Consider the following 12,136-nt stretch of genomic DNA (forward strand, 5'->3'; position numbering starts at 1 on the left):
TGGACAGTTGAGAAACTTGTCGCTCCCTCTCCTTTGCATATTTAATAGTGAAATGCTGCTACAGTATATTCCTTATGGACCGCTACTTTCTCCTTGCAGAACAGACAGGCGGCTGTGGTGTTAAATTCAATGAAAAAAATAATCATTTGTCCACCTGTCTTCAAATGTTCTAGGTCAACTTTTCTTTTAGGTATAGAAACAAGCTTACACACAGCAGTCAATCGCAGGCCAGCCAACAAGAGTTTTCATAGATAGATAGATAGATAGATAGATAGATAGATAGATAGATAGATAGATAGATAGATAGATAGATAGATAGATAGATAGATAGATAGATAGATAGATAGATAGATAGATAGATAGATAGATAGATAGATAGATAGATAGATAGATTTAACATTTACCCCCCCCCCCCACCCCTTGGGTGGAATTGAAGAGTCGCATAGTGTGGGGGAGGAACGATCTCCTCAGTCTGTCAGTGGAGCAGGACAGTGACGGCAGTCTGTCGCTGAAGCTGCTCTTCTGTCTGGAGATGACATTGTTTAGTGGATGCAGTGGATTCTTCATTATTGACAGGAGCCTGGTCAGCGCCCGTCAATCTGCCATGGATGTCAAACTGTCCAGCTCCGTGCCTACAATAGAGCCTGCCTTCCTCACCAGTTTGTGCAGGCGTGAGGCGTCCCTTTTCTTCTTACGTTCAAGGGCAGATCTACTATCAGAATGTTCCTGGTGGGAGGACCTTGATGAAATCATCTCTAACACCATAAACCCCAACCCCATTTTGGACAACCAATAAGTTTGCGCACTGAACTCAACAAGTGGGAAAGTTGACGAAATGATCAATTATACACGCGAAAAAATCAAGAGTGGAAACAATTGCTTTGCATGAAACAACCCAGACCAACTCTCTGTAAGAGAGCTCTATTGATTAAATCAATAAGTTGGGGACTGTGGGAGTTTTAATTTGGCATTCCTTACATTAGCTACTACTTTACTCTTGTACGGTGGAATGCGCTCTAGTTTGGTATTAGTATGTTGTAGCCAGTGAAAGGTTACATTGGCTTGTGGCAGAAAATGAAAGATTGATTTGGAAGCCAGATTAAATAGTGAAATTAAAACATGAAAGGGGCCATATGAAACTGTCTGGTGTGCCAGATGCGGCCTGCGGGTCACACTGACAGTGATCAGGAAAAGAATACATGATTCTACACATGTGAGGTAGCATCACAAACCACTGTGCCAGTTCACATAAACGTATTACGCTACAGATACTATATCTGAGAGAGTTGCGGTTACTGAGTCAACTAAATTCTTAAGGATTTTTTTAAACAGCAGCACTTAAAAATAAGCAAAATTACTACAAATCACATCACTTGAGGAAAAAATCCCAATTTTTTTTTCTAATAAATGCTTTAGCACAGTGTCTTTTATCATTAAACCACAGAGCAGGGACAAAACATGAATGCCTCCTACTGGCCCAGTACCACCACTTCTTGCAGTAATCTGAGATGTCCCTGGAGGTCTCTCACAGTCATGAACAGAAAACACTCAGCTGTATTTATTTCTAAGATCTTAGGAGATGTGGATATAAGGTATAATGTATCTTACTTATTTTAAAATCATTACAACCAACAGAACGTTTATAGGTGTAATCCCAAGAGGCCATGGTAAACTAGAGGCTAGTATCTGTTACAGTGTTTTCATTTTCAATTGCAACTCTATGTAATCTGAAGTGGTATAAAACTTTAAGGCAGATGTTCAAAAGTGTCTGCCCATATCCTGTATTTTGAATACCCATAGGATGATATTTTGTATTTTTGGAAGCTTGTAATAGCCTGTATTTCTGAAATTACTCAATTTATGTCTCTAAAGGCAGCAGATTCGTCCAACAGGAAACAGAATCCCACATTACATTATTATGATTAATTCTAATCCAGTGTATAAATTGTTAAAAAATCTTTACAGTTATTAACATCCTCCCACATTCTAAGAATTCTAAAATTATATTTTAATACTCGATGGCATTTGACAATTGCTTAAGGTTTATAGTTACACAAAAAATAATGCATACCTGGCAACCACAGCTAGACATTCTTCCATACAGCAAGCTTGACTTTTCAGAGAGTGAAGTTTTTTAGTCACAGCTGAGAGATTTAGCTCAAGCAGAGAAATTTTATTTTCAAACATTGAAGTGATGACAGTGAAAACCTAAAATAAAATAATAAAAGTAAATAAAATAATAAAAAATAAACAAAAATAAAAACAATAAAGTAACTTTTCCTGCTAATTGTTAAATTATACTTTGTCATATGTCGACCTATAATGCTACATAGTTTAGCCACAAAAAGCTTAGCAATATGGAAACATTAAGAATTTCTGTTATACACATATTATAACAGAATACTATATTATGTCAGTCTTCTTTGTAAAGTTGCTATACGAGTTCTGACAAGACTCCCAGAGAGAAAAAAGAGCAGTGAATTATTAAAGCTTTACATAATAAAAAATATTGTATATTTTCTACATGGCTTACTCTGGTGAGAGTCATGAAGTAACACATCGAGCAGGGCACAGTAGATTATTTAGCTCTTTACATTGTCCAAGACAGTTATCCCTAAAACTTTACAAAATGTATTTCATCTCAGCATTGTATACCAATAATGTCATTCTTTGTTTTAAAACTCTGAGCTGCAGATCAGGGTCAAGGGAATGAGGCATGGAATGAGCAGTAATCAGATTACTTTTGAACTTTTACCCCCTTTGTTTGGGTCTGATGTCTTAGAATCTGTTTGGAGAGAAACAATTACCTGAAAAGGTTTGCTATAAAACTCAGATTGTTGGTCTTTTTTCAGCCTTTTACAGTGTTTAAGAGTGTCCATTAAAGGAATGGCTGGGTCCAGTCTCTGCAGGGTAGAATGACTTGCTAAAAAAGTGTGCTCCGATAAAGGTAATGAGAATAAGTGATATCCTCAAGGCAACAGAAAATCCTTAAGTTTAAAGATTATAATATGATAAACAAAAAGGTCTGTATTAGATCAATATACATTATGAATTTATATTTTCTATGAAATTGTTTTGAACACTTAGAAACTACAATTTATGCTAAAATACAGTAACTTCATGCAAAGAACACTTACATTATTAGTAGTTCCGTGGTGGACAGCGCATGATCCAGCAACTATAATGCTTAAACCAGGGAAATCTGCATTCAATCACATAAATATTATATTCTGTACATATAAATCCAAATATCACAACATCTGTTCTGACATTTAAAATTTATCAAAATTGCGCATTATGTAATTAAATATACTAACAAGATATTGCCTTACAAATGAACTCTCACTACATAGTAATGCATTGGAATCGTAAATAAAACATTCATACAGAGTGAAGTTGCAAAAGTCAAATAAAATGACAGTATTGCACCTTATACTTGAATATTAGTACTATGTTTACTCAAGAAGTGGCATTGTGATGCAGTGAATAGAAATGCTGCCTCAATGTGTTCATTTATTTATAAAGAAACACATATGTCCAAAGATTCAATTATTACAGTAAGGGAGCAGATGGGAACAAATTACCTGTAAAATATAAGGCAATTTCAAGCTCAGAAGTATCCAGATTAATTATGTACAAGCCATCGGCACTTCCAATCCAAACACTGTTCAAACTGTTACTCAAAAAGCTAAAATACAAAACAAAATTACATTAATTAAAAAGTTAAACAATTTATGTTTACCCAGAAAAGAACAAAATAGACGATTAATTTTGTCAAGTTAGGGAGCATGCACTGGTTGTGTAGTGTAGTGGGTGCGGCAACGCAATTAATTTTGTAAAAAATATATTTATGTCTTACTAAGCAAAATAAATGTATAATCTCTCTCTATATATAAAATCCAACGTCTGTCTCTAAGTCTGTCCATTTTTCATGAGAGAACTACTTAACAGATTTAGATCAGGTTTTTTTCTGTAATTTGCTTGAACATTCCGGTTGATTTTGCAACTTCTCTTATTGCGCTATGTATCATAGTCCACTTGCAGGAGCAATTTATTCAAGCTAGTCTAGACAGAGCCTGTGGGCCAATGGGAAAGGGAAGCATGATGTCAGGAGTGGGGAGCCGGGCGGGGCCCTCCACACTCACATGCCAGCCTCCGTTCGAATCACTCTACCTCTGGCCATGTTTTGGAGCGGACCTTGCATCTGCTTAGCTAGTGACACTTGTTTGTTTATTTATTTTTAAAGTTTGTCCTGTTTCACTACTACGTGGGTGAGGCCGCGGGGGACGGCTAGTTTATAATAAAGTTATACAGTTATATAATAAAGTTTATAAAACCCCCCACCACCCCCACCCCCCGGCCTGCGCTACGTGCCAGCCACTTCATGTTTCTGCCGCTCATGTATGTGGATTTCTCTTTCACCAAAAAACAAATCTTTTAATTCTCGTGGATACGCCTCTTCATTGGGAAGAAACACTACTTTTCCCTGATGGCAACACGAATTAGACAATCTACAAGTCTCTGACTTAAAGTTTAAATCTGAACAATATATTTGATCTCTTTTCACTGTTCCGTTATTTCACCGAGTAATAATTTCCATTTGTTTGTGCTAATGCGATCTTTCCTATCATTTTTGTGAGACTTTCGAATTTTAGTACTTTAATTATCTTTAACATGCTCTGCATGTGTATCGTACCAATGTTTTTGAATTGTTTATGACATTCTACTTTGTCATCTACTCTTTGTCTTTTATTTCCGGCCCCAGGCATGGTTAAATCTCTTGGCACAAAGTCTCGTCTTGCGGGATGTGAAAGTATCTCTCTGAAAAAGTCATGTCTCGTCACAGGCTAAAAAGTCTTGCCTCGTCCCAGGATTTTTATTATAACAGAGAGACTTATTTCCTAATAAATTAATTTTAACTGTTTCCTTTCATATCACTGCTTACAACTAGACTAACAGTGGATTACATGTAAAAACAGTACCCATCAATACCAAATTAATTTCTGTCTATCTATATAGATAATAATTTAGCAGATTTCACACATTTACAGTTAAATTCAGTTCTTTTCAAACATGCCTATAACATAATGAACTTAAAAACCCTGAACATCTGCTTTTGATTTGGTTGCCATATAATACCTTAAAAGCATTACAGTACCTATAAAATCTTCCATCAAGTATCATTAAAATGTGCAGTCTTCATGTTTTTATTTCTAAAAATAACCCCTATAAAAATAATTTACAAAATCTGCAGTTCGCATTTCCGTATGCAAGTATATACCGTAGTAAGCACAAAAACAATCAAGACACATTTTTCAAGACAAGGTTTTAAGATATAAAATTAAATATGCAGCTACTAGTTTGCAACCCAACAAACTTTTTACACTGATTTAATTACACTTCAAGCATTTTTAAGCCACAGAACTGTGACAGAACCTTTTTTCACAATTACACAATAAAATGCCTTTTACGTTGAATACAAATAAGTGACTTGTAATAAATACAGTCCTACTGTGAATCATTTCTTCATACGAAAGTTAATGACAGAAATTCCATATAAAAGGTCAAGATCATTACCCTTAATAAAAAGGTACCAGAAGACCTAGCACATAATCTGATTTTCTGGTTGATAGAATTAATATTTTATTTGGAATTTTTGCATATTGTAGCTCTAAGGAAAAATAACACATGCCAACAGTTAAACAATATTAATATTCAGCATAACCATAAACTTTAGAGTTAAGATTTTAAAGCTTCACTTTCTTAGAAGTGGGTTTCATATTTCTGGCTCTAGGGCAACTCCTATGTCTGCTTTTGTTCCAAGAAGCATCCTGAATGTTTAAAGAGTAAGTAACTAACTTTGCTTCTGTCACCTCTCAATGACAACAGCATTTTGTTACTTTTTGCCTTTGCCTTTCAGGGTATTCACTGATGCTTGATTGCCCCTTACCATATTTTTTGTTACAAGTAATTTCTTCATTATCCAAATCACATCCAATTTAAATAATAACAATCAAAAACAACTGGAATGCCATGTTGAATTTTACTGTTGGAATTTCAAAAGACTTCTAAAGTAAGGCATAATACTGGCTACCGTGTGACTTTATTTAAGTGAATCTGTGGCAAAATTAAAAAAAATATAGACTAGCCGTATCCATACATACTTCAGAATCAATTATAACACAACCTGGTAAACAATAATCCTTCCGTCTCTTTTCTGATTCAACTTTCTTGTAGAGTGTCAACAAGTAAAAGCAATGGGCACAATGGAGAAACCCACTTTGGTTAGAAGAAAAAAATCATACGAACACCCATAATAAGTCATTCTTAAATACTGAAAGTGCATACTTTATGATCTCATATGTGTAAAGGAAAAGTCTGAACAGGTAGATCATTCCACCAAAACCCTTTGACAGAATACCACCCTTAACATTGGCCTAAATTTACTGGTAATTTAATGCTAAAATAATAAGATGTTACCATATTGTACTTTCTTGACCAAATAAACGCACCTTCTTTTGAAGTCCCAGTTATCAATTTTCTTATTGCACTTTCTAAACTACTGGGTGTCGGGGAAGCTGACTTTACTCCTCATAAAGTCACTTCATGCAAGTCATTAAACAAAAGGATAGTTTATTTGACTATCCATTATTCTAAATCAAATATTTGCATATTAGTGTCACTGGGAGTTGGAACACCAGGATAGGCTCTTGTCTGTATTCGGCAAGAGAAAGCCCCCCAGAGTTCATTTTGAAATTGGAGAAATGTTCAGAAATTTCATCAAACAATACAAAATGCATTGAAGTCAAAGGAGAAATGTGACCTGGATTAGTTTTGAGTGCATTATAATGGTGCATTGGTCAAATGTCCCTGAGGTCTATGGTAGTGTCTTCCAAGTATGTAAGACTGATTACTCTGGCCAAAAATGTGACCTGAGCTATGAGGCTGCAGTGCTTACAATTGTGCCACTGTGCCTCAAACAACAAATGACGGAACAAATAAATATAGACAAAACACAATAAATGGCCACAAACTAGCAATTGGTAAAAAATATATGCATTTATTACTATTTACAAGGAGTTTCTATCTTCTTGATTGAAGAAAAAATGCAAAGCATCTGCATAGATATATCTGTGTGACAGGGCCTATCAGTACCGTGATGACTGAAATTCTGTAAGCCATGCAATGCAGCAGTGTGTGAGTGGGTGAGTGCACTGGGATCAATGTTATATACCCAATGGTAGTGCTTGATTTGTGTTGCAACTCTGATATATGAGCCCCTTTGCCTCAGGGACAGAATCACACCAGATTTTAGATTATTTATATAAAATCAGACAATAAGTCATCTGGGACTGTAAGCCAACCTCCTTTCTCAACTAGGTGAGTCGGGGTGAAGATTGGGCCTCCATCAGTACGCTACAATGGCAGTCATACCTGGGTGATGTGTGAAAGAACTACTGACAGAAGGTAATGAACCATTGTCCAGGGTGAAATTGCATTGCAATTGGGAACTGTACATCCCAAAACGTTTGTATGTGTAAGCATAGGCAAATGGCAGGTGTGACATGGAACTGTGGCACAATAAGAAAATAATCTGTGAATTTGATAAAGGGGTTTATGTAAGGAGGGGTTACCCCAAAGCCTTTTCATTATAAAGCAGCAGGATTGAAAATCACTGTGTAAAAATCAGACACTCTTTATTCTCCTACCAGTTAAATTCAAAACATGTTATGGGATTAAAAGTTAAGGACAGTTTCATTAAGCAAGATATTTGATGTATGTTGAAAATGTGCTCTTGTGTTGTCTATGCATAAACAAATCTTCATGCACAATGTTATATTACAGCAATTTGCAAAGGAAACCACATATCTACATTTAAGAGCTATTGAAAAGTGCTATAGAAATGTAAAGAATTATTATTATTATTATTACCTGTGAGCATCCTCACTTAAAGATGAGCTGCTGCATGGTGTTATTCTAAGAATTGACTTTGATGTCTCAATTATTTCTTCATCTTCATTGATGTTTGTGGAGAATCCTGCTTAAAAATATACATATATCTAAATTTTTGTTCACCCTGTCACTCTCATCATAAAAAATTCATTTCCCTTTTTCCAGTTGATCAATGATTTATATGGTTCGTAGTCTATATGACAATGAAATATAAATGTGGCCTTTAACTAAACAGCCCTGAGCCAAGGTACAATACAAATGAAAACACCTAATCTTGTCACTTACAATAACCAGAATCTGATGATCAAGAATGACAAAGACTGAGTTATAACTAATAAGATCATGGTTTCCTCAAAGACCTTTTTCAATATCTCCTTTTGAATATTTTATCCATGTAATCAAATACTTCATAAATTGAGTACTTAAAGCTTTATGAAGACCCAGGATAATATTTTTATAGTGAATTTTAAATGAGAAACATTTTAAAGTTATAAATTATGCATAATAGAATGCATTAATTTCTAGTTGAAGAACTGTTCAAAAATCAGTTAACTTTAGAATAAGTTGGAATCGAAACCAATGCACTTGTCAAACCCTGGTGTAGACAGTGAGCAGACAGACAATTATGAAAATCATTTTTACACTGAGCCAATAAACTGAGTATATATGCATACTAGAACAGAGAGAATTAATCCCATTTCAAGCAAAAAAAGAAAATATTTAGACCTTCTGCTTAACTTCCTAAACATAAATTCAGAAAATTGCCCTAAATTCGCTGATTCAACAGTACTTTGGCTGAAGAGTTCTTGTATCTGTTGTTATTGGTCATTTTTTGCTAAGATATTGTTCTAAAACAGGGATTTATTTATTTATAAGGTTTTCTTATTTTGCTGATGATAACTAATGAATTGTGTACAGTTCCAGGATTTATTTAAAATATCTCACACCCTAAGAACGATTAGTGTACGGCATGCTTTACAAAGTCTATGTATTTTGAAGATCCAAGTGACTCTTCAAAAACTAACATACTTTTCAAAACAAAATTGCAATTTATATGAAATGTGTATTACTTAAATTCTGCTTCAGTTCATCAAAACTAGTATGGCATTCACTTATAATAATATTTCTATACTGGGGGCTTGTCCCCTGCTCGCTTCGCTCGCCAACTCCCTTGGCCTGTGCTACGCTCCAGCCACTTCGCGTCTCTGCCGCTCGTGTTGTGAAGAGGGGGGGCTGAGCGCACCCCAAGGAGATGCGGTCGCACCTCCGAAACCCCCTCTTAAACGGTGATGCAATGGGAAACAAATACAGTTTTTTTTACCTCCTCTTTGCTTGAACAGCTGCTGGATTGCTGCTGTTTCCATGCCGTGTGATCTACATCTCGCATGGTGCTTCGAACATTTAAAATCCTGTACAGTACCTGTCTTTGTCATCTACTCTTTGTCTTTTATTTCTGGCTCCGGGCGTGGTTAAATCTCCTGGCACAAAGTCTTGTTTCGCGGGATGTGGGTTCTTGATATTTTAGTTTATAGTTTAAAAGCGGAATAAGAATCTGAAAATCTAACAACATCACATTAAGGTTTGATAAATTCTGAAAATAATGATACTAAACATATATATGTAGGTTTTAAAATAAACCCGATTTAAAGCGTGACAAAAAAAGTGACATTAAAAAGTTACATAAAATCGTTGCACAAAATCATGGCACTTTTAGGCTTAGGATTTTATATATACAGTATAGAGTAGATATTAGTAAAGAAATTATACACTGTATATTGAAGCTAAAACATTTTTCACTAAAAGTAAAGTATACTGGAGAGCTTTTCTAGCTACCTGTTAGTGCTGTTTTTATTTTCCATTTATTTGGTTTTTACAGTAAACTTTTACAATACTGATTAGTTTATGTTTTTAATGCTGTATTGCATTATTGGTGGCTTTTTAAAACTGTCATGATACAACCTGACTGCTAATTGCATTACATAAAATAAAAACTAATTTACTGATTTCTTGAAAGCTGTATTTAGATTAACCAATAGAAATTCTGGAATTTGTTGGGAAACTTATTAAGTGTTTGAATGTTTGACGTCCCACCAGATAAACCATATCTGACGACCACCCCAGAGGTGAGCAGAAATGGAACTTAAAGATTGAAAAAGTTCAAACAGATAATGCTTAATTACTGCTAGTAGGACAAGACAATCATCAGATTTCAAGTCACCAATGGACATCTCTCAGTAAACCTCACAAAATCATGATCATTCCTACTGTCCGAGTTACATAAGCCCAAGTCGTTATAATTCCTGTGCAAAAGTGTCCTATATTATACAGCAGACCTTTACTTGATTATTGCAGCAGGAAAAAAGACATTAAACTTCTTAAGATGACAAACAGTTCTGTTTTTATGCCGATCAAGGGTAATCTTTGGACTTTTACCATTGACCTCCTGGGTAACTAGTCGGGGGGACTCAACAAGAAAGCCTCAGGATATTTAAGTTGATTTATGGGTGCTTTGTGAATTGGAGAAAAATTATGTAGGCCTCTGCCTCCCCTCCATCAGAGATGTATAGTTCACATAAACTCAGGCACTGTAGATATGGACAATTAATCGTCACTATACAGAGTGACAATTCAGACTCTTTTTCTCTATCGTCTTGACTTGGGTTTCCTTTCTCAGCAGTTGCAAACAGTCAAGGAAAACCACATGGTGTCTATTTTGGCTGAAGAACAAAGAGGCCATTACTATTCAGGCACTTTCTTATGGTTTCTCTCCTTCACTTTTAATACAGAAAGACTAAAATAAACTAACCAAGAGAAAAGCATTCTCATAAAAGGCACTTCAGAGGATTACATTCAGTGTGATATATGAGAATAGAAAGCCATAAAATCATTGTTAATATTTAGGTTTATTAGCACATAGACACACTTGTATACTTCTGATTCTTAACTCAAGGCTCATTTTTCACTCCTTGCTAAAATCTTAAAGGCATTTCAGACAATTCATATATTTTATCACACATCATATTGTGAGCAGTATTTAAGTTCTCTCTCATTGATTATGTAGCCTTACTGATCTACTACTTAGCTCATAAATTGTCCTAATACAATTTGTGAGTTACTTTGAGCAAAAACATAAGTTCTAAATATATGTTAAGATTTTAAAGCTGTATTCATTTACTTATTGTTTTAATCTCTGGTTAATTTGCTTTTATAATCTAATCATCATCAGAAATATGAAGTGTGATCAAAATATTTTAAGTCTGAACTATTAGGAGAAACACCAGTGAAACTTTACCCTTTTTTTTTACATAATTCTCTTAAACACTAATAAACTTGTGGTGCTAACAAAGCTTTCTATGTCTTTCTCGTGCAACCACTAGCTAATTTGACTCCTTTGTCATTGGCATAGTATATCCCCTTAAACTAGGGGACAGATGCTGTTAAAACACATCTAAGTCTGGAGTACAGGGTCGGTGTAGCACCTCCTAATAACTATTCTTGCACAGCAACCTCTGCAACTCATGCATTGTCAGTGGGCACATTGTTATAAAGAAGAAAGGGAATGGTTAACCAGTTACCTCACCATTTTTCCCTGACTGACTGGCACAAATGCCAAAACAAATCAGGTTAATAGAGACTGGTTATGTGGGCTTCCTGAGGCATTTAATAAATATGAGCTTCACTTTTGATGTCACTAAACATTGTGCACATGATTATCCTATCACTAGCCTGTACCTTGAATTTAACTGGTGCAGGTAATCAGCATGGTTAAATAATTTTGACTGTTGTTTAGATTGTGGGTCATAGTGAGGCATCTAAATTTCATCTTCAGTTAGGAAATATTTGTTAAATTTCTCCAAATCTAAATTCACTAGTTTGAAATTCTCCTTGAAGCATTCCATATGGTGGTGATTCATTTCAGGAGTCAATATTCTAGGCACCTTAGGCAGTGATCTTGATCATGTTCATTGTTCATGGAAATAAATAATTTCTACAGTATCTGATTCATAACTATTTTCTAGACTTATCTGCTACCTCGCACACCACACCCTCACTCTTCAATTCACCATTATTATTCGTTCAGTGGTGCAGCATTTTCTTTGGTTACTGACATGGAAGGAAAGTCAGGCCTTATATCATTTTCTAGAGACATTTCTCCATGATGGAATTCTATAGCCCACCTCTT

At 35.2% G+C, this 12,136-nt stretch overlaps 1 protein-coding gene across 2 annotated transcripts in view; it reads right to left on the reverse strand.

Annotated features, from left to right (window-relative positions):
* Nucleotides 1–12,136, reverse strand: part of wdr27 (WD repeat domain 27) — a 284,536-nt gene that overhangs the window by 249,331 nt on the left and 23,069 nt on the right. The window contains exons 9-12 of one of the 2 annotated variants that reach the window (XM_051919351.1): nucleotides 7,933–8,038; nucleotides 3,585–3,688; nucleotides 3,138–3,202; nucleotides 2,072–2,208 (exon numbers count right to left, since the gene is read on the reverse strand). In XM_051919351.1, coding sequence (XP_051775311.1) covers nucleotides 2,072–2,208; nucleotides 3,138–3,202; nucleotides 3,585–3,688; nucleotides 7,933–8,038 — 412 coding nt within the window. Of the gene's footprint in view, nucleotides 1–2,071; nucleotides 2,209–3,137; nucleotides 3,203–3,584; nucleotides 3,689–7,932; nucleotides 8,042–12,136 lie in introns of both variants that reach the window. The other variant, XM_051919350.1, reaches the window with a different exon arrangement.

Source organism: Erpetoichthys calabaricus, chromosome 15, assembly GCF_900747795.2.
Source record: "Erpetoichthys calabaricus chromosome 15, fErpCal1.3, whole genome shotgun sequence".
Classification (NCBI taxonomy): Eukaryota; Metazoa; Chordata; class Cladistia; order Polypteriformes; family Polypteridae; genus Erpetoichthys; species Erpetoichthys calabaricus.